The sequence below is a fragment of the Neopsephotus bourkii genome, unplaced genomic scaffold (assembly GCF_033783945.1).
Source record: "Neopsephotus bourkii isolate Nb327-2 ecotype Australia unplaced genomic scaffold, CSIRO-AGI_Nbou_v1 NB_1539, whole genome shotgun sequence".
NCBI lineage: Eukaryota > Metazoa > Chordata > Aves > Psittaciformes > Psittacidae > Neopsephotus > Neopsephotus bourkii.
The window spans coordinates 602,510-625,268 of NW_026902015.1; the positions used below are offsets into that span (position 1 = coordinate 602,510).

At 42.0% G+C, this 22,759-nt stretch overlaps 2 protein-coding genes across 4 annotated transcripts in view; one reads left to right on the forward strand and one right to left on the reverse strand.

Moving 5' to 3' along the window:
• IGF2BP3 (insulin like growth factor 2 mRNA binding protein 3) overlaps window positions 1-9,403 on the forward strand; it is a 114,762-nt gene extending 105,359 nt beyond the window's left edge. For all 3 annotated transcript variants that reach the window (XM_061370324.1, XM_061370325.1, XM_061370323.1), the window contains 4 exons: window positions 472-546; window positions 4,212-4,343; window positions 5,651-5,764; window positions 6,685-9,403. In XM_061370324.1, the coding sequence (XP_061226308.1) occupies window positions 472-546; window positions 4,212-4,343; window positions 5,651-5,764; window positions 6,685-6,786 (423 nt within the window). In that variant the 3' untranslated portion in view covers window positions 6,787-9,403. The remainder of the gene's footprint in view (window positions 1-471; window positions 547-4,211; window positions 4,344-5,650; window positions 5,765-6,684) is intronic.
• A 3,012-nt stretch (window positions 9,404-12,415) lies between these two features.
• Window positions 12,416-18,870, reverse strand: MALSU1 (mitochondrial assembly of ribosomal large subunit 1). Its single transcript, XM_061370326.1, has 4 exons — window positions 18,658-18,870; window positions 16,520-16,698; window positions 14,228-14,309; window positions 12,416-13,195 (listed from the first exon to the last, which is right to left on the reverse strand). Exons 1-4 carry the CDS (start codon window positions 18,863-18,865, stop codon window positions 12,990-12,992), a joined length of 675 nt encoding a protein of 224 aa, XP_061226310.1. The 5' UTR covers window positions 18,866-18,870; the 3' UTR covers window positions 12,416-12,989.
• Window positions 18,871-22,759: the final 3,889 nt, after the last annotated feature.

Sequence of the window (22,759 nt, forward strand, 5' to 3'; positions counted from 1 at the left end):
ACAGAGGACAGTTTTGGTTCTGATTAGTTACAACAGTAAAATGATCTTTTTTTAAGGGCATGAATGCAAACTTTTGCTAATGAGCAAAACTCATTAGACTATTAAAGTTAGCAGGTAGGGATGGAAGTGACAGTCCACTAATCATATTTGTCTTTTTGGAGGCTACATATATACCACCACTCACAGTCACATGAAAATGGCTTGTGAGATTTTGCCGTATGTGGATGAGTAGCTATGCTTTTAATTTTCAGAAGTAAATTTGCTTATGGTTTAGCCAATTTCCCTGTATTTCATTATAGCTAATTAATGCACTTTAAAGAGAACAAACCTGTCATGGCTGAAGTGTAAAGCTACTGCTGTAACGAAGAATTTTTCACTCTTGAACAGAATGTGAGACTGAAACAGGGAGGAGGTGGCTTTAAACTATTTCTTCAAAAGACAACTACCAAAAGCTATGTTTATCTATTCCAGATTGCCCCTGCTGAAGGACCAGATGCCAAGCTGAGAATGGTTATCATCACTGGACCTCCAGAAGCTCAGTTCAAGGTATAACATATAAAAACTTGTCAGTCTGTAGTGGCCTTTGGACTGTAAGGAATACTGAAAACAAACCACTTGGTTCCAAGCACCAGTTTGTTAACAATTTTATAAACACTTGATTTATAAACACTTGATTTTTGCTTCCCTTTTGCTGAAAGGTATCTTGTATGAATGAGTAATGCAGTACTATTAGAGGCCACATTCTGGTCACCTGAAAACTGGTGCAAGTTTCATGTAGGTTAGAATCAAGTCTAGCATGAAAATATGGCCATATTACATTCCTATTTTTCCCTTTTACTTACAAGCACAATAGTTCAGTCTTTCTAGTCTGTCTTAATACATACAGTTTAGTCTATTTAATTGAAATAACAAAGCCGACAAGATGTGAGACTGAGTCTTACCAGGTTACTGTTGTGTGCCAACTAGAAAATGCTTTTTGGGTAGCTCTACAGATAAATAAAAGATTTCTAATTGTATTTCCACTACAACTACAAGGAGATACTCAAGCTGATTATCCCATTTGTGTTCAAATTGAGTTCTGGAGTGGCCTTTTCCCTTGAGTGCCAAGGGATAAATCTAGTTACCCCAAAAGGAGTTGACCACTTTAGGAACAATGCAGACAGCTCAGTGAAGCAGTGCAGCAGTGGCTTCATCACAGATAAGGCTCAGTGCAGATAGAAAGTCACTTGAGAGTTCATGTCCTAGCATCATTCTCTTGCCTGTTCTTGTTTTTGTCTTTATATTTTTGCTTCAGGACATCTTGCAAGAAGGAGGTGCACAAACTTCAGGTATATCTAGAATCAGTTTCACTAATGCCTTTAGGAGTTTTGGAGCTGTACCAGGGCAGGTATTTTGCAGTGGTAATAGTGAATTAGATGCACATAGGATTAATGCTCAGTTACCATATGCATTTGAGCAGCCACTGAAGGCAAAGCATATGTTAAAAGTTCTGCCTCCTTGAGGTTTTCCTTGTGCATGTGGGCTTGGCCACATGGTATCCACATATGGGGTGCTCTTGTGACCTAGGATCAGCACAAGGTCAGATTCTGGCTATCTTTTCTTTCCATCAGGTATCACTGCATTTACCCTCGAGTAATAGAGCAAAATAGATTATAAATCTAGAAAGATATATATTAATCTATTACAAATATATATGTCTCTATTTAGATATTTATAAATATATATATATATAAACCTATATAGATTTATAATACAGTATTATCCCTTTTCCTGACTGTTAACGTAGGCAAAGGCTTGACCTCAGGTGTCTTTCCTAAGACAGACTTGAAGTCCACAGAGTTATTTTTGACAGCTTTTCTCCTCAACCTAAATCATGCAAGGAGGAAAACCTCTGTTTTCTGCAGCCCATATATTGGTTAAAACCACATCATTCACTTCTCTATACTTGAGCTTCTCCCTGCAAGGATGAATCAGTGTACTAAGACAGCTGATGTTCCTGGATATGCTGGTCTTGTGAAGAAGAGTTATCCCTTGGAGCTCTCTTCAGCTCCAGTCCTTGTAGTCTTTTACTACTCTGAGCAATGTCCTCCTGACTTAGACAGACAGAAGCAGATTCAGCCCTTTCTTTTATCACCACTGTTAATGTGAAGCATGCTTTACAGTCAGAGCAAAGCTTCATTAATGCTTAAACTCTGTTTAAGAAGGGTCTTTTCTGTCTTCGAGGGTAAGGTATTGCTTGGTAGGCACCAAGAATCTGGGTGCATAACAACTTGAAGAGGGAATAGCTGCTGCTCAGATCAGTAACTTGGAGAGGTGGCGTCATCCCAGAGCGTGTGAGTTTGGCATCCTTTCCCTGCTACATTGTATTCTGCTGTCTGATTCATGTCTGTGGTAGCTGTAGTGGCTGCACCCCTTTCTTAGTTGCGGTAGCCTGAGGATGCTGTGGTATGCAGTGGTATTACTAGCAGGGCAACGGGAAGAGAGTATGCCACTATTTACAGCCTCTGCTGCAGTGCTCCCTAGAGTTTAGGTGTACCTGTGACACCAGTATTCAGAGATTACTATGTTGCCTTGGACCTTAGACATGCGCAAGCGAAGTGGAATCTAGCCTAGACGACATACTTCAGCCACTGTTCTACTATGAAGGAGCTGCAGCTCAGTTAGATTGTTCCCTTTCCTTAAAGACTCTTTCAAGAGCCAAAAGATTTGGGATGTTGAAAACACATTTATGACTTTAAAAAAGTCAACATCCCACCTTGTTTTGTGATGCAGTAGTAATGCATGTTTCCTACAGTACCTCTCTTACTGAGCCCTCCAGCCTGTGGAGGTTGTCAAGGTGTTATGCACACAAAAAGCATTGCTATTGATATGAAAGAGCTATGCTGGTTACTGTCCTGTCTCTAACAAATTTGGAAGTAGTTTCAAAATCTCCAGCTGAAGATGATGGCTGGGAGCAATATTCTATCCGCTCTTCGCAAACCGTTCTGAAGTGTTTTCCTGGAGAAGGAATCTCTGATTCTAGGGGTGATGACGGTGCCAGAATGTGTTAGTTCTACTGAGTTCTCATATGGCTTTTCTATGTAGACACTTTCAGCTCCAAGGTCACAAAATGTCTTTCATCTTACCCATTCTAGAGTAGTATGGATTTTTGGATTATAGGAGATGAGCTAGAAATAAGATAAAATAAGCTGCCACTATATAAAATAATTATGGCATCATACAATCTTCTTGGACTTTACATATTCCATTACAGTAGTGGCCTATAAAATGGTTGTATTTAGCATGTATGCAGTGACAGGCTGGTGAGCATGATTTAAAGAAGGTGACAAAGAATCTGAACTGGAAAGGCTTTGTGGTCCTACGCTTACAGTCTTTTCAGAGCATCTCTCTCCAGTATCTCAATAGAAATGTTCTTTTGATCCCTCTAGCAGATGCAGAGTAGAAGATTGGTTACCATTTATCACATTTATCGGATTATTCACTGATCAGTGACAGGGAATAAGAATATAAATGTGTTTAAAAATCAGCAAGGTTCATCAGCTTAGTCTCAGTGGACATTCTTTTTGCTACCTGGCACCTGTGTGCTCCCCAGAAAAGGGAACTGTGCGCTGCTCAAAGTAATACTGATCCCATGGTGCTGTTTAGATCTCTGCAGTTTGATTCTTCACTTTAGAAAACTGAGCAAGCTCAGATTTGTTTGTTCTTACACAATGTGTTGTAAAGGATTGTCGAAGTGAGCTGTTTGCTCTGACTGGAGGCTTTATCCCATTTCTTGTTGGGATGGGGGGGGTGTGGCTTTTCTCTTTTTTTCCAGTTTAACATCCTTAAAAGAATGGGTTTCTGAGCCAATTAATTGCATTCTGTGCTTCAGGGTGTAATAAGAAATGCTTCAGTCAGACAGTTTTTCTCTCCACCACCCTTTACTGAAGCGCAATGGTTTCTTTTAAAAGCTGTGTTTCTTCTGAAAAGCAGAATAATAATGATTGCTGTGAAACTGCTTCATGATTCCTGTTTTTTCATTCAGTCTTTAAGGCAGGGCAGTGGTGCTTCCTAGTTTGGTACAAAGGCTTCTTTTAAAGAAATAGTTATAGCATTTTTTTAGGGAAAACGCTCTGTCAGGGCTGTGTATTGAGAATTCCCCTTTTGATGGGCTTTCTTGCAGTTAACTGGATTTCAGTAAGTGCACTCTCTAACTGAAAGCACTTTTGCAGGCTCAAGGGAGAATCTATGGAAAACTTAAAGAAGAAAATTTCTTTGGACCTAAAGAAGAAGTGAAACTTGAGGCTCATATAAAAGTGCCATCCTACGCTGCTGGTAGAGTTATTGGTAAAGGAGGCAAAACAGTAAGTAGCTGAAATAATATTTGTAGTGTTATGTTTCTTATTTCAGTGTATCTATATGTATAAGGCTTAAACATTCAGCTAATACCTAATCCTTTGAAGTTAAGTTAAAGCAGGGACTATATTTCTTTGCTGTACTTATTAAGCTTTCCTTTCTTCTACTGAGGAGTCAAGAGAAGCCAATCTCTAGTCAATACTCTTAACAAAAATCAATAGCCAGAGTCAGATCTGTAGAGCTTTATTGATATAAATGTAGTTCTGCTGTTTAGAGTGAATGTTTCCACTCAAGACCTGCTTCTGTGAACCTTAACTTCTGCCAGATTTAGCCAAAAGATTTCACTAATCTTATTTAATAAAGATCAAATCCACTGTGCCTGAAGATGGCATTTCTGGTCACAACTGAATGAAAGCAGAATTTCTAAATAATTGGTAAGAAATCAAGACATGTTCAGACCTCAGTGTTATAAAAACATCTATTTTTTGCTTCAGCTTAATTGATGGCATTTCTTAGGCTTAGTTTATTGCTTGAAATAACATCAATCCTGAAAAGGTGCTGGTACTCCAGTATTCTCATATGATTGTGAGTTAGGAGCTGGCTGATATTTGCAAGGAAATGGTTCAGTCTTGGGTCTCCATCCTTAAAGTGCAGGGGGGTCTTGAAGTTAAGTGTCAGGAGGCAACATGGCCTCTTTCATTACCTGCAGTGGTGAAAGGGCTTAAGGGCAAACATCTCTGAAAAGTTGTTCATCTGAACCATTTTTATTGAATATTGCTATGTGTTTCTCAAATAAAATGTGTGTAAACAGGACAAAGACTTTACCTCTCCTTAGCACTATGGAAGCTGATAGGCTACTGAAAATAATCTGGATGCTTCTCAGTGATCTGTTTGGAGTTCTCTATCTCGTGGAGGTTTTTCAAGGAAAAATATATATAAATACTTTGCCTTTTTTTTCTTCCCTACATTACACACTGGATGAGTTTTCTGACCTTAAACTTGTAAACTTAACTGTAAACACTGTGGCATCTATTTGCTTTTTTAAGTCGTATATTTAACACCTTCTGTGTGTTGTATTTAGTCTTTAAAACACTTCCACAAACCTAGAGAACCGGGTGCTAATTTATGTTAGAGACATAAGAAGGCTCATCTTGCAAAGCACACACACACACTGCTGCACAAAGATGGTTTCTGTTAGTGGGTTTCTTTTTTTAAACCATGATTTAGAGGATGTTGTCTCTGTGGTCAGCAGTATCTCTGAGGTTTGGTGGTTGTGGGATATGTTTGTTTACAATTTTCTACTATCTATTTATAGGTAAATGAGCTTCAAAACTTGACAAGTGCAGAAGTTGTAGTCCCTCGTGACCAGACACCTGATGAAAATGATCAGGTGGTTGTGAAAATAACTGGTCACTTCTATGCATGCCAGGTAGGAGGAACTGGAATGAACTTGTGTTGCCTTGATGTTTTCCTGGTCTTTCTTTCCTATCCATGTTCAGAGCCAAGGAGCAGAAGTCTCTTATGATACAGAAGGCACTGCTTGCCAGGCTCCTGTAGCTGTCTTGCTGCAATAAACTCCCCACGTGCCTGTGAGAGTTTTATACCAATATTGCACTGTTACATATGTAAAACAATCTTCTTAAATTCTCCTATTGATGTATGTAGGCTCTGGCACTGCTAAAACTTTTAAAGCAAAAGAAAAGCCAGGTTGTGATGGGACTGAAATTTAGATGGGAGATAAAAGGCATCTCACAGTACCTGGCAAGGACTGCATCTGTATGTGCAATTTGTCCACATCACCCAATCTGTTGATTTAATATCATTAAGAAAAGGATCACAAGATTTCTTCCCTCACTTAACTCTTAGACTGATCCCTTTTGATACTTTGCTACAGGTGACTTGTAGTTCAGGAAGAAGGTGGGGAGGCTGGTAAGTCCTATTAGTCTGACCTTCTGGATTCCCTGGTGTATAAGACAGTTGTCCACTCTCTGTTAAAACAGTGGGTGGTTTTTATAAAACATTAGTATCTCCAGAGGAGTAAAATACAAGTAGCCTGTAGCTCCAATAATCTTGATGTGGGTAGTTGCCTTCCTATGCTCATGCTTTCTGTATTACAGGTGTGAAAACTGACCATGCAGGTAGTTGTGCTAGGTGGAAAAGCAGTTAAACCTTAAGTTGTGCATCATGATTAACCCAAGTGTATTTTAACTAATGAGCAACCTTGTCAGTACGAGGAACTTGGTTATTCCAGATTTTCTTACTCCCAGTAGCATCTATAGTCGGTTGTAGACAGCAGTCACTGCAGCATGGCATCGTGATGGGTTGTTTCTTCTTCTTTCTGTCCTTCAGCTTGCTCAGAGAAAAATTCAGGAAATACTGGCTCAGGTAAGAAGGCAGCAGCAGCAGCAAAAAACATTGCAAAGCGGACAGCCTCAGCCGAGACGGAAATAAAGGTTTAGGAAATGGCCCATCAGAGACAGATGCCAGACCAAAGACAGACTGTGCGACAGAGAGACGGGTGGTGAGCACCCGTTGAAGTTGTATGCAGAAGATCCACCAAGCCAATCACCTGTTCGAGGACCAGGCAACCGTTGAACGCTGTCTCTGAGAATGTATTCTTTAGGCTCTCTCAAACTTTTGAAACCCAGCTTTAAAAATAAGGACCCCTTCACTTCCCTTTTGTTCTATTCTCACAATTTAACATAAACTCGTTAGTCTTTTTTATTGTTCTTATTATTCCCCAACAATTTTAGAACCTGGTTTAATGAAGCTTTCTCTTCTGAGTTCACTGGTTTAAAAAGTTAAAAAAAAAAAAAAGCAACAAAAAAAAGAAAAGAAAAAAAAGAAAAACAAAAAAAGAAAAGGCATTGCTCTTATAGGTCCAGTTGTGAAAGAACAACCACATTGGGCGGGTGGGATTGCGGGTGGGTAGGGTTAGAGCAAGGGAATCGACAAGAGTTTAAGTGTTAGTCCCAACGTTGAAACAAGTGGCATTTTTTAAAGAATTTGGTTGCATTTTTACATAACACTGCCATGAATAACCTAAGGGAAGTGTTGAATGGTGTTGGCCAGGGCATAAAAAGATAAATATGCATTTTTACTAAACTACCTCAGGCATTTAGTACCTCAATGAGAAATTGTTCCTTTTTTGCTTTTTTTTTTTTTTGGTATTTTGTATACTTTATAAAGCTTAATAGTTCTTGAGCATTTTATTTTTTTAAAAAAAAGACTAAAATTTGATCAGCCACCAGCCAGGAGTACTTACGGACTTATCGGGGAAAAATATAGCAGAGCACTTCTAGCTGCTGGCTGACGGGAGTAAGGTGGGTAAAAAAAACACGGCCTCAGGTTTGCTGAGGGCTTCAACACCATCATTTGTTTAAAGGAGAAAAGAAAAATTCAGTGAATGTTCAAAAGCTAGTGAATGATGCCAACATTCTGATAGCAGCAATGCCGTTTAGTTTTCTTTTAAGATGGGATGAAAAAGTTTGTGACGGTACTTTATTGGGAACAGGACAAGGAAGTGATGGCAAGAGGCTGGGGTTGGGGGAAAAAAAATTAGAAGGCTGCAAGAGGCTGAATTTTTTTTTTGTGCTACTTGATTGAATGCATGAACCCTTTGTGCCTTTGACCATCACTACCTAATAATGCTACATTTAACCATTTGCAGCCCATTTGGACTTTGCCATTTTGTTCAAAGAGCAAGCTTCATCTTCAGTTTGATAGAACAGTTGATCTGCCGGAGCCTATTAGGGGCCAGGAGGGTCTCCGCTGTCTGCAGATCACATCATACTGCTTTCAGTTACCACGATGGGGGAAGGTCAAACAGTGTTTGATCACATAGAAAGATAATGAAAGGCTAAGTTTACATATCCAGCCGCTGTTATGGGCCACACTAAGCCACTTTGAAGGTTTTAAAAACTATTACAAGTTAAAAAACAAACAAACAAAACCAACCACCTCTCTAGCCTGGCTTATAATAGATGCAGCAGGATTTATGCACGTTCTGCAACCAACCATTAGAGGAGAAGAAAAAAAACACACAACCCAACAAACCTAAATGTCAAAAGGCAGGGATAACAGGAAAGTTACCAAATTTTTGAATTTCCAAATGTAATTTGAATGATGATTGTGGTAATAGTGACACATTCAAGTTTCTACAATAAACTTCAGTCTACCTCAGTTTAAGAAAAAGAAAAAACTAAGTATGTGGCAACACATGGTGCATAAAGACTGCTGTGTGTGTGTGAGTGTGCGCGCGCGCGCCTGTGTGTGTGGTCGACAGAGCCATGCTATTACCTCTGAACCTTTTTTTGTGATGTTTTTTGTGCATGAGATGATCAGAATCACCATGCTGCACTGATTTGAGGGGCACAACGAGCAAAAACATTTGTTTCATCATTTTGTTATCTACCTCTTAGGTTCATGTTGAAATAGAGGCATTACTACATAGACTAGATGATTTTCCCAAAGATCATTGTTGTACAGATTAGCTAATTTTGAAAATGGTCTGAAGTGGTTTTTTCCTGCATCTCTTCTTTACTAATTGGTTTAAAAACCACAAACTTATGTTGTAGTTTTAGCAAAGAGAAATGAGTTTCTTTTTTTCCTTTTTTGACAGTGACCTTCATCTAGCCTTTAGGAAGATAATGTTTTTTGTTCTTACAATGAATTTAAAATTACTGAAGTATGAGAAGTCATAGCGTTTTAATTTCTGTTGAGGCTTAAGTCAGTCCGACGTTCCTTTCCTAACATTTGAGAAGGATTTGACTTCATGATTTTCCAGAAAAATGACTTTACAAATAGGTGCTGCATTTACATCTGCTGATTTAAATACTGTCATCTCGCGTTAAATTTCTAGACTTAATATGGTAAATCATGTTTTTCTTTTCAATTGAAACTTGGGAATATGGAGTATTTGGGAATAGCTAGAAAGTAAATACTGTAAATGATTTCAATATCCACAAAGTATGGATCATTTTTCATCTGTAATGTGCCCCCCAATGCAGCTCCACTTGCCAGATGCCTCTGAATGGAATAAAGAGTTTAACTCCTATCATCAGATAAAGTCGTGTGGTGTTTTTTTAAATGAATGAGGCATAGGGACAGACTGTTCTCAGCCTTTGTGGTACTTCGGGTGAAGGTGGTTTTCTGTCCGTAATAACAACTGGATAAGGATGAACCCTCATTCACAGGTATTCATGCCAGGGCAGCCAGCAGCCAGGTTACAATGTTTGCACTTCCTAATGCAAGCAGTGACTTCTGTTGCTTCAAGTTTTATCTTCCCCCTCCCATACAACAATGCCATACAGCCTGTAGTACAACCTGTAGTCCATGGTTTCAGCTTTATGCAGTTCCCTGAGGCTGGTTTGCTGTGGGAGGGATGTGTGCTTGACCGTCCTGACCCAGGGCAAACAAGAAGGAATCTTTAACAGGTTTGAACTGAGATCTAAATTGCAGTGATTTCTGGGGAGCTGGGCTTTACCCAGATTACTTTTGGCATGCTCAGCATGATGAGGCTGTGCAGTCAACATGGCCCTAGAAACCTGGATAGGCAGAACTAGTCCCACTAGCAAGGAAATCTGATGGCAGGCAAGCTGTATCTCACTCCCACCACCATGCCTGAACATACACCACTTGCCAGTGAGGTGGTATGGCCTCTCCATTTAGATTCTCTTTGAACATTTGGAATAGAAGTGAAACTACATGTTTAAGTGACTGCTTTAGAGTGAGAGAGAAGGGCTGGAGAATGAAGGCACATCATGAATAATGTAATTCTGTGTCTTTTGAAAGAGGAGTGGAAAACCAGATTTGTTTTCCAAACTCTTGCAGCCTCCTACTTGTCTTCACAGCCCCTTCTGGGGGGCCAGCCCACCAGAAAGAGGGAATTGAAGAAATGATGTCTGCAGAAGACACTGCATAGGGTATTGCATTTCACAGGGAACTCTTGGCTCAATTTGCCATACCAGTAAGGAGCTATCTTCTCAGAACCAGCATCATAAGAAGTTATGCCTCTGTATCACTGGTGCATTTGTGACAGCTAAACCCCTGTTTTAAGCATTTGCTTAATCATGATGTTTTTATTTGCTTCTAACCTTCCAAAGCTTTTATTCCTAAGCCGCAATTCCAAAGGCATGCGCTCTTTGTATTAGTTTCCATTAAACTAAAGCATGTATGTTGTGCAGGACAGCATGATCTTGATGTACCAGGGCACAGGACTTCTAAAAGAATGTGAAAAATCATAGAGTAAGCACTTGAGCTGGGCTGTACGTAGCAGATGTTAGTTCAACTGATGGACACACACTACTTGATAACGAAGTTACTCAAATGCAGTGCAGGAATTCAGTGAAATGACTACTTAAGTTCCATCTTGATAACTGTTTCTCCTGTTCATCCCATCATCAAGGGATCCTGCAGAGTCAGACCTGCACCTACCTCTGTAAAAAGGACTGAATGATGAATCTCTAGACTCACTGGACAAGCTGCTCTGTTTGACACAGAAATCACCTGACCCATAGAACTGAAATCATTCCCAAATGTTTCCCCTCCAAAGGGGTTTAAATGTCACACAGTACTGATCATCTAAAGCCACTTTAATTCCCAGATCCCATGTCAAAGGCTCCCTTGGGCAGGCAGGTAACCTGGCTGAAGAATGGCAGTAGCTTGGCACAGACTATGCCAAGGGGGGATGAGGCAGTTCTTTTCCTGAGCCCGCAGTCCTGATTGTTTAATACCAACCAGTGACTGTTCCTCTTCACAATGTGCTTTGGCACTAACTTCAGTTACTTTTTTATTTTACTGGTTTTTGTCTCCTCAGTTAATTTTAGTTTCACTTTTCTTTGTCTTGCCTTACAGACTACCACCTCTTTGCAGCTGTAAGAGTCCCAGCCTGCTCTCAGGGAAGCTGGTCCCCACCTTTTTCTGTTCTATTCTGAGCGCTCTTTTTGTTACAAGATACTGTATGTAGTTCCAGTTACTAAATATGGATTCATATAACCACATAATGGTTGCTGAGTCTGCCCCTATTCGTCTAGCATTACTTATCTTCAGCCACAGCAGTAAAAGGCAAATGGTTTTGGGGAATGATCCAAAGTTACTCCTACATATCCCTGCCTGATTTAGAACCCATCACTCTTAAGACAGCCAAGGTTATCTTTCCCCCATGTGGATTACTTACAAATGTCATGAAACATTCATGATGGCATTCATGAAGCATGCAAATATTTCTCTGCAGTTAGACTTGCTACCATTTGAGGGCAAAGATGTTTTATCTGCCTGCACAGTTTAACCACATTTAATAAATGGTCCTTGTTTAAACTGCAGAACTATCTGCTGCCTGGTATTGAACAGCAGGTGAACTCAGGGGCAGTTATTCCTCAAGGAACAGAGTAGGCACAGGAAGAAAAAGTGACCAGAAATTAAGAAGGTGGGTTAGCTGTTTCTTAAAAACCAACCCACCCCTTCCCCCTGAACACCACAACCATAAGCAGGAAAAGCAAAGTCACTTTGAGTGTCACAGACAGCAGCTGATGTGTAGGGAACAGATGCAGACAGGGCCTTCAACTACTTTATGGGGTTGTAGGGGGAAAAGTGATTACTCCCAAGATCTACTGTTCCTGTTTCCTGATGCACAGCTGAGCAAGCTTCTCCAGAAGGAAGAGATCCTAATCTAGTGACAAAAACACTGTCCTGTAGTTGAGAAAAGCATCTTGCTTTACATAGACAAGTTTTGTTACCATCTTGAAGCTCTACTAACTGCTTATTAGACCGTGCTGCAACTAAACTAAGAACACACTGCATGACTTGTGGAAGTGCTGAAGAAACCATCAACAGCAAATAATGCTGTGATGAAGGGCTTCCTTTAGAGCTACTTTTGCTCATCTCAGAGGAACTAGGGGTTTACACTGTCATTGTACATTTGCTTAGCGTCCTTTTCCAGAAACTAGGTGAGAGGAAAACCAGCAAAGGAGCCAGCTGCACACTTAGAATGAGCTGAATGTTTTAACATACAGACAAGGAATTGAAGCTCTTCAGGACTGTGTTTTTTTATTACTATTATTAAAACCAGATTGGCCTTGGCTGAAAAAACTGACTTACTGTTTTGTTAACTCAAGGCACATTTATTTGTCACTGCTGCCCTTGGCTCATGCGCTCAGTAACACCAGTCTCTTTCTTCTCCTCCAGCGCAGAGCATGACTTGCTTCATCTTGACCAGAAGCAAATGGCTTAATACCAGAAGCCTCATCTAAACTATACTATTTCACATAGTTTTATCTTGTAGACTTCAAGTCTTCTTCCATTGCTTCTATAAGCAGGCCTTTCAAAGAAAAGCAATTACTCTAGAGGCTAAACATGAGTTTCAGGGTAAGGAGCTTAAGCAGCATTTTGCTCTGCTCTTCTCACTGCAAATTCCACTGCAACAGTGACTCCCCCAAGAAGCTCCCTTATAAAAGGATTCAGTCTTTGACATTTTATGGCTGGAATCAAGGCTTCCTTTCCAACCTCCAGGATACTATGAGTGATCATATCTGTAGTTTGTTCAGAACTTTAGCTAGGTACATCCAATAAATACACTGTTTCATACTGATCAAGTGTACTGACTGCTAAGTCACTAATGAAGCCTGTGTGTGCCTCTCAGACCCGTGCAGGCACACTCATTTCTCTTTCCACTCAGCAGCTGTATGAAGTTCTTTCTCCAGATGATCGCTGTTGTTTGGAGTCAGTCTAAAGATAAAGTCTTCTGGCAGTGACTGTGGAGTCATCTGTGCCAACTGGTCATCGTAGGAACCAAGAGTCCATAGCTTCTCCAATTCATAAACTTCTCGTGTCTCTGGCAGCATGAAATGCACCACTATGCTACCTGCACAGAACAGAAATTCACAATAAATTACGGTGAACTGTAAAGCACTACTATGTTTCCAGCTGCACAAAGAGCTCAACTCTTCCAACCCCATGCTGGCTAGATGTAACAGGTCAGCTGATGGAGGTCTCCTCTTACACTGCTGATTCCAGTTCTTGAACAGTGTTAGGAATTGGGTACTCCTTTAAAAGACTCTATGAATACAGCCAAGAGAATGAGAGGGACAACACCCTGGTTTAAATTAAAATGCTTTCACAAGACTCCAGACCAAAGAAGTCACAACTTCTAGGGGACAGAAGGCAGTAAGTAAAAAGAAATTTTACTTGGAAGAGTCCCCTGATGGCCCTTCAACTTTCCTGTATCACCAATAACATTGAGCTATAGCCAAGTGAATTTCCTTAGTTGTGTTGCTCACACCTCTCAGGTAGTTTTTACAATGAAATACGTCCAAACTTTGACATAGTAAGATTTTTCTTACAGGTTTTCATTAATCCTGTGCAAACAATAGTAGAGAACATTAATTCCAATATACTTTTAATGCAGTTTTTTCTGGTTATGCCCTTAAATTTCAACTGCTTTTCAGTTAAAACTATAAAACACATTAACAGTAAAGTAACCAAGGTTTAATGTCGCTGGCTGCAGTGCTCCCCCCACCCAAGGAGAGCTCACAGTGAAGGAGAAATGCTTTCCGAATGCAGCCTTCTATGGTTGCGTAGAGAGCTTCACACTTGTAGAATAAAGAATTAAATTCAATTTCTTAGGACTGATGTTTTGCTCCACGTCATGGTATGATCTGGACAGTGGACAAGTCTTGTTCAACAGGTCACTACTAAGGCAGCAAGCAAAGAGCCCCACTCACGCAAAGAGGAATTACGTAAACCCAAGAAAATTGCCTGCAGTAGTCTTTCTGTTTCCATCACTGTTACCTTCAATTTATTAAGAGCTGTTTTATATCAGGGTACATGGTGAGATGCTTCCTTCAACAGAGAGCTCATGCAGAACTTCCTATGTGTCAGATTCACAAATATTTACCAAAATCAATGCACAGCCAGTCATCTGTCTCTTTCCCTTCAATCCGAGTATGAGGGTTGCTTTCTTCTTTGCAATACTTGTACTGAGAGAAGAAACAATGGCAGAAAATTAAATACATAATGTTTACTTAAAAGCACTCAAACGTAACAGATAAACTGACCTTGCTGAGTTGTCTAGAGTTGTCTTGAATCTTAAATTATTAGATCATGTTAGCTTTGGGATCTGCACCCAAACAAAGAAACCCAAAAAAACCAAAACACTTGCAGCACTTGAAAACAAATACAGATTTCTCAGTGGGATTTAGTATCAAATCTAGAATCCTAACACTCAGAATTCCCATACAGTTATCCATGAATTTTATAGGTGCCCACGTTTTCCTCAAGATGAACACTGAACACAATTGCTTGGCATTCAAGTAGCCCTTCAGTTACCTGTGGCTGCCATTACCACTAATTTTATTTCCTTTCAGATACCTTCCGTTGTTTTATATTGGCTAGTTAAGGATGCAGAACTGGAAATGCCAAGTTTACCCTCTTCTCAGATGGAAGGATGTGGGAAGAAAACAAGTTTCAACCTGTGTCATGAAGAAGGCATTCAAACAAACCTCCTGTCTCTTGAGTACATGCTCTCAACAGTTATAGCCAGATGGGGGGCAAGCATGACTAGCACACAGGTTTTCAAGCTATGAACCACTCTGTGTGTGGGGGAGCTCAAAGAACAACTGCAAATGCTCAGCTAGGGCAAAGTGGTTTGTTCCATGTGCAACATGGTGGCCTTCATATATGACAGCTCAGAGGCTCAGCTCCCCCACCTAGGCACCCACCAGACCTAAAGAAGTTTGACAGCTAGAAGTGCAACTTTCAGATCTGGCCATAACCTACTTGTTTCTTTACAAGAAGCATCCATGGAAAACAAAATGTGAAGTCAACTGCATCTTCACAGAGCAACCTGATTCCAATTTCTACTTTAGCTGAAGCAGTCAAAAAACAAGTACTGAAACTTTTTTCAAGCTCAAATTAAAACCCAAGCAATTATTAAACCAAACATTTATTTCAGCACAAGGCCACAGTCAGACTGAAACTGCCTGGCTGCTGTTAGTCCTTTCTGCCAGGAAAGGCACAATACAGTGTAACAGGTTGTAACAGCACGGCTGGCTAGCAACTGAGCCTCATTTCACTGGGAAAGCAATTCTCACAAAATGCCACCATTCCTGCTCCTTCCCATACAGCGCTGGCTGCTGGATGACAGCCTCAATCTGCAAACCAGAATGGAGAACTTCCAAAATGTAATTCGGAACTAGTTCACCCTCCTTTCTTTCAGTTAACTTGTGAGATGTCCTCAAAAGCAGGTAACTGTCAAAGACTCCATGAAAGTCTGCTTAAAATACTAAAGAGTCCTGCATGCACTGCCATCAGCTATTTAAATAGGCCTATCTCCACTGCAAGTTTCCTTCAGCCTTGTCTTTAAGGGCTGTGTAACGGTGAACAGATTACAAGGGAGTCGTGTTAGTTTCGTCCTCTAACATGAAACCAGATGAGAAGTGGTAATCAGTAGCTGGGGCTTTGCTATTTACAAGTTACTACAAGGAAAGCAAGACTAATGCTACACGAGTGCCTCTGCTTTTTAGTGTAGAGCATGCATCACCATAATGGTTTAGGTACAGTAATGGTAAAGCCAGCCAGCTGCCTACCAGCACTCCTGAGCACCTGCTCTGCTTTACATCTTAAGGTTCAGCCTATTTTTTGCCTAGAAAACTTTCAATGCCAGAAAAGCTTGGCCACCCCTGAGCGCTTGCGCAGGCTTCCCAGGTTTCAGGATGCCCAGGAGGATGCCAGGTCTCCCCAGCAGCTCTGCCCTTGCAGAGCTCCCGGTCTGGGGCAGATGGAAAGCTGTCAATGTAATGCTAGCAAGTTATGCAAGTAACAGAGTACCTATTAATCACTTAAATGCAGTACATTCAAAAATCACGTTAATACAACTTCTGCCTTCCTGAGGAAGAATTTTAGTTTGTGAATTTCACATCACTTGTTCAGGCCACCAAACTGTGCTAATGTCATCGCTGCTCTAAATACAGAGAGGTCTGGTTTTAAAATAAATTCTCTACATTTTGAGTAGCAGCACTACAGGAAAAACATCAGTTTGTTGCTAGGTGCATTCAGGAATAAATAACGTAAGGATAACTTGTTTCTTCTTGTCTGGTACACCCATGCATGTGCAATCCTGAGAGAATTCCCGTCACAACATTTAAAACCATTCCCAAAACCCCAGAGAGTGCAGGGGGAACTGCCTTACCATTTTCAGCATGTACTGTGCCATTGCATGGAGATGTCGTGATGAAGATCCGCTGACAATTATGAAATAATCACAGTATTTGACTTCTGGAGGTAGCTGGATGACACAGATGTCTTTAGCATTCTCCTGCCTCAGCAGAGCTACAACTAAGTCAATGTTGAACTTGGGAAGCACAGTATCTGGAACAGACAGAAAAAAATAATACAGTGGCAATTTCTCTTTTTAATTGCAAAAATCAACCACTTCAGAAGATATCAAATGGCAACGGTGTGATTTACAGCCTAAGCCATGTTTGGTTTGATAGTGACAATGCAGCATGAACCTCAGATTTTTACAAATCATTTTTAAAGCCACCAAAGTTGAGAACTAAGCACCCTTCTGGTATGTAACACTACCGCTAGATACAGCAGTTAGCAAACACCAGGGTTTCTTTTAGGTAACTTACCTCTTCTTGTTAGTACTTAAGAGTCAATGCTATCATGAGCTATTTCTCAATTAAAACGAATGAAACCCACCTATTTCAACAGACATTATTAAAACATCAGGAATAAAAGTCAAAACATTTCAGCACAATGCTTGTCAACAGGCCTGTGATAACAAGTGGTGATGAAATTACTCTAAAATCATAGGTAGATTAAATCAGTATATTGAAAATGGAGCTGATGTGATGCTGTGTGAAGGTATTTTTTATCTTCACCTAAATAAAGCCACTTCTTTTTCTTTCTCGCTAGTCTCTTCTTCCATAGAGGATCATGATATTGTAGACAAAGCTTTAGTCCTTCCACAGTTTAAGCAAGCCAGTTTAGAAATGAGTAAATTAGTGCAACTACCTTTTGGTCACACCATGAAATCCGTTTATTTCCTAATTAGGTAGATGCCCTAATTAGGTAGATGCAACTTGTGTGCATCCTGAAGACATAATTTGAATCTGTCAGCAATGCATGCCTGCCACTATAAAGTGAACATTAGTGCAGCCCAAGCACCAGCACAAAGCCAAGCTTGATATTTACCAATATAAAGAAAAAGCCAAACAAAAGAACAATAGCTACATATAATTACATGCATGAATGGGGATATGAAACTGGATCAGATCTCTGTAAATGAAGGCCTTTGAGCTTAGGGACTCATGCACTCTTTCAACTTTTGCTGTGGTCACACATGCAGAAAATTAGCAGTGGCCACAGCTCCTCCAGACGCAGTGGTTACAAAAGTTAAATATTTGCCTGGTAGCCACATGTGAATTCTCCAGTGCCTACTTAGGGAATGAATGCTCTAAACAACCCCAGGCACACTCTGCCACACTGAATGCCATGGTCAGATCTGGGCCAGAGATGTGCAGAGCAGCTACAACAAACCAGCTCTGTGCACACAATGCTTATACCCATAACCAGCCATTCTGCTACTATAACTGTTCTCTGTACCACATAGTGTACATCAGAGAATCACACCTCCAGCTTGGTACCACTGCCCTTACAGAAGTTCCTGTATGTAACCACACACAGTCTCGGTCTATGCTAACTGCCGACTCCCTGCTTTACAGCGAGCCTTGGGAGGCAACGCTGGCTCAGCACAAACGCCGTGACCCCGAATCCTGTGGTGTCAGCTAAGGTGAGCGCGATTTCATCGCACCAGGCGCTCCCAGGATCCTCCCGCAGCTGCAGAACGAGATTCCGTGTGTCCCAGTTACTTTATTCCCGAGGCGTTACGTTTTGCATAGGGCACCATTTCACAGAGCTGGAAAGCACAGGGCAGAACCAAGGGCCTTCGGATCGGCGGCCCCGTTGACACGCCGCTTTGCAGCCATGCCTGGGCCTGACATGCCAGGGCCTTACCTCTAACGGAGACCGCAACACCGCGTTAATCAGCGTTTAACACCCGCAGGGTTACAGGCTATGAGGGCCCTTGAGCAGTGCCCTACTGTAAGAGGCGGGCCCGCTCGACACCCGCGCTCCCTCACCCGCTGTGAGTTGGCCCTGCGGCAGCCCCCTGGAACGCGTCCAGAACGGTGAAGCCAAACAATCACGAGAGAACCAGACAAATAAACCAGGCGGGATGTTAAATGCACCGTAGCCGGTGTCGCGCACCGCTGCTTTACCCCGTCAGCTCGCCCCTTCACCGCCCCAGCTAGGCCGCCCTACCTGCCACCTGAGGCCGCTCCGCCACCGCCCCCAGCAACCCAGCTCCTCCTCCTCCTCCTCCGCCGCCGCCTGCCGCGCCCCGCGCCGGCGCGCACCCCCCGCGGGGAACTCCTGCCACGCGGCGGGGCGGCTGCGGGCGGAGGGCACCCCCCGCCGCGGCGGAAACGGGCCGCAGCACCCGGCGCCCCGCCGCCACCGCCCGCCACATGCCCGCCGCCGCGCTCCGGGGCTGGGACCCGCCCCTTCCCTCATTGCCGCCCAGCGATTGGAGAGCGGCGGTGACGCCCCTCTCGTCTCATTGGCCCATCCTGCCGTCGGTCGGGCAGTGACGCTGGGCGCGCGCGCAGTGCGTGTATTGAGGCGTCGGTCGCTGCCCGTTCTCCCCTTGTGGGGCAGCTGCAAGCCGGGGGCCGGTGGGGCTGAGGCGGCTGTGGGGTCGAGTGTTTGTCTCCGGGAGCCCCGCGAGGAGAGGAGGTCCCCCTGGGGACGTTCATGCCCTGTCCCCGCACTGCCCAGCCGCGCTGTGGGGGTTACGGTGTGGAGATGGGGACATCGGGGCGGGCAGTGGCTCGTCCCCGTTTTGCGCTTCTCGTCAGTGTTTTCTGAGGGTGTCAGAGCCACGAGGCGGTAAAATGGGAGGGTCGAGGGGAAGGGCCGGTACCCGGAGACCGGGAACCAGCGCCTAGCTTGTGAAGCTGGAAAGGAGCAGACACGAAACGTGGGCACGGCCGTACAAACCCCAGTCCCAGTATCCCGGTTTAAGCCTAGTACACGCCTACAAGGGTGCAGCAGGTTTCAAATGGATACATTTTTCTTGGGGAAAGCGTGTTGTACATTTGTAGTTCTCACAGTGTTCACGGGTGCAGGGCAGTAGTCTTGCTGTATTTGTTTTGCTGCGGAGGATGTTGTTAGGGATTAAAAAGCTATGACCTAGGCAAGTTCACGCATTTGTGTTTACTGTGGGTGAAACGTGTTTCCCTCCACCCCCCTCCCCAGAGATGCCGGTTTTTACACTGTCAGTAAAATAAAAGTTACTGTTCAGCCTCTTTTACCTCCCTCGCTGAGTGTGATGGTAAAACAATAGTAGTAAGACTTAAAAGGCACAATTGTGTGAGTTGTAAAACCTATATTGATAAAGTTTTAGCTTCAAAGGAAATGTGACTAAGCTATACAAGACTGAAGTTACAGTGACAGGGCACACAATGTCTGGATGTCTCACAGATTCCTTCAGGGGCTGGTCTTCAGCTTACAAATACTTTTGGTGAGAAAAAAATTGCTGTATCTGATGAGTCTCTTAATTGCGTGCTATAAAAAGTGGTCAAGAAGAAAAGGAGGGAGGAACAAAAGAAGTGGTTTGAAATGGTACTTCATTTTCAAAGTAATCTTTAGCAAACTTGTTAGCCAGCTAATGTTTCCATTTCTCTTGATGACATGTTTGAAACTATGTTCTTTCTAAAGATGATGTACATCTACGTTTGATGTCCTTTTTTCTTTCGATGTTATGCCTCCAGAAGGAATGCCTGAAACCTGTCTTGTAACATTTGCTGACATTCACAAATGTGTTGTTTGACAGCTGTCCTCGCCTTTGAAGGACATGAAGTTCATTTGTATCCTAATCTGTTCTGAAACTGAGTTCCTCAGCTGTCATCTGGTTAAGAAAGTCTCCTCCTTCCCAGGTTTGTGGTGCTGTTGCTCTGAGTACTGGGGAGGCTGTAAAAATGGCTATTTAACCAATAGTAACAGATGTTCATAAGTGAGCTCTTAGCTCACTTATCACTAACACAAATCTAGTTGTGTTTCTGGAGGCAGGGATACTCTTTTGATTGGTAATTGGACAACTCATCAAGTTGCTTATCTGACAGTATCTCCTTCTGAGACAAAGGAAATGTAATCTTTAAAATCATTAGATGGTTTATTTGTCAACGCAGCAGTTAGATTCCATTGTATAAAAGTGAAGATGTAGGAAATGGAAGTTACAGATGAAAAGGCAAAATCAAATTACACAAATTCAATATTCCCACATGATATTTAAAGGAACACAGTGCGAGCTATTCCGTATACTTAGGTTAAAGGATAAAGTTCTTAAAGGATGCCCAAAAGCTGTTTCCTATGCAAAAGCGTAAGATGTCTCTGAGTTCCAAACATGCAGTGTTTTATGGACACAAGATGCTTTCTACGTATAGCCCAGGTCAGTGGTAGCCTGCATCAGCACCGACTGTAAGCATTATAGCTGTGACAGGTTTAATTTTTTCATGCTGCATTACAGGTCGTCTTAAGCTTTCCACTAAACCCCTGTCCCGCCTCAAGCTAATGCAACAAATACAAATTACAGTAATTCCTGTCAGCAGTCTGGCTGATAACAGAGGGCAGTAATATTTGCAGGAAATGTGTTTTCTGTTTAAGTCAGAAAGTGGTTTTAGATGCTCAGTTATGGTGAGACAATAGGGTGTTACGTGGAAGGAAGATGGAACAATGGTGACTGTGGTGCTGTTAATAATATAACTGAAATGGCCAGAAAATAATTTAAGTAAATGGAGAACCTGGAAACAAGGATAGAAGCTGCTGAATTTTAGAACTGAAGAACTAATCTCACAGGTATGATGGAATTCTGCTTTTTTTTTTTTTTTTTATATATCCTTAAATCATTAAAAGGTGTCCATGCACTGGGAAAATGGTGGTGAATACTAGATTGAGATTAAGAATGATGAGTATTTCATAGGTCTGCTAAAATACCAGGAAATATGTTTATGCTTATATATTGCCTCAGGACCTAAGAACAATATGTATTGAGATCTGGCAAGTAAATAAGCTAATTGTATGGAAGTATAGATCTTCAAAGAATTCAGTGTTTAGAAATGGATTGTGTAAGATCATTTGCCCCTCTCAACTGAAAGTTAACTTTGTTTTGATTATAACCCTTAATATTAACAGCAAAACTCTTACAACTATTTAAAGCATTTTTGGTCTGTTTCATCATCTCAGTAAACCTTATCAGCAGTATCTTCTATACAAATAAGATGCTCTTCTTATCATCCAGTAATCTAGCCTTCAGCAGTTTCCTTCTGGTCTAGCACTGTGAAATGTCACAATGCAGAATGATGAGCATGTACGGATAGAAGACCAGATTACTTGGGAAAGGCCTCAACATGAGTTTTCTTAACACAGAACTGCAGCTAGAGTGAAGGCACATTGGTTTTGCAGAAGTTTACACTTCCTAAGATTTTTGCATCATGCAAAAGCAGAAACTGGAGCATAGTGTTTTATTTACATTGGGGTTTTCATTTATTTGATTAAGTGGTTGAAGGCAGAGGAGCAGGAGAGAGAAAAATTAAAAGAGAAGGAGAAAAGGAAATTCAATTCTTCCCCTTCCTGCTAGAATCCTCATTCTGCTGACCTTTGTACATGGAGCACATACCTGCCCTCCAAGGAACAGCAGTGCCAGCTCAATGTCTCTCAAGGCCAACAGAATCAAAGGAACAAAAGGCAGCATCAGCAGTTGCATCTAAGGATCATACACGGGACTCAGAGTACAAGTTAAAACAGGGAGAGCCCAGCACATGGGCCTCATCTTGTTGCTTGGGTATCTGTGGTCTAGTTTATAGTGAGACTTACGCGCTGGTAGACATGTCCAGTAGGAAACTAAATGTGTCCAGCCCTGTTTTCTGGCACTGAGGCCAACTGGCATGTAATGAGTTGCATCCATGCTGTTGAACCCTGCAAAACAGGATGCTGTTTGGCTGCTGCCAAACTCCTGGTGGGGTACAGTGCCTCTGGTGGTTCCCAGAATCTGGGGTTTGCTTGGTGGGGAGCTAGCTCACATGGAGCAAGACTGTGCTAGGACCTCCTGAACAGTGTAACAGCGTCAGCAGTTCAGTGGCAATGCCTGGGAATAGGCCATGGCACGTTTCATTCCACAGGCATAACACATGCTTGCCCCCTGTGTCTGTTTTTCTATTTCTTTCTAACTAAGGCATGAATCCTGCTAAGGCAGTAAGCAGCTGTAAGGGACTCTCTGTTTAAAACATGACTATTTACAAGGTTGGATTATTTGTTTAATTAGCCTTTTTTTTCCCACCTCCAGATTGTGGACCTGATCACTTTT

Excerpts from the sequence above, each read along its gene's own strand:
- MALSU1 (XM_061370326.1), bottom strand. The coding sequence starts at position 18,865 with ATGTGGCGGGCGGTGGCGGCGGGGCGCCGGGTGCTGCGGCCCGTTTCC. Across the intron at positions 14,310-16,519 it reads CACAGTACATGCTGAAAATG|TACAAGTATTGCAAAGAAGA; the intron begins GTAAGGCAGTTC and ends TTCTTCTCTCAG. Across the intron at positions 13,196-14,227 it reads CTGGCTGTGCATTGATTTTG|GTAGCATAGTGGTGCATTTC; the intron begins GTAAATATTTGT and ends TGTTCTGTGCAG.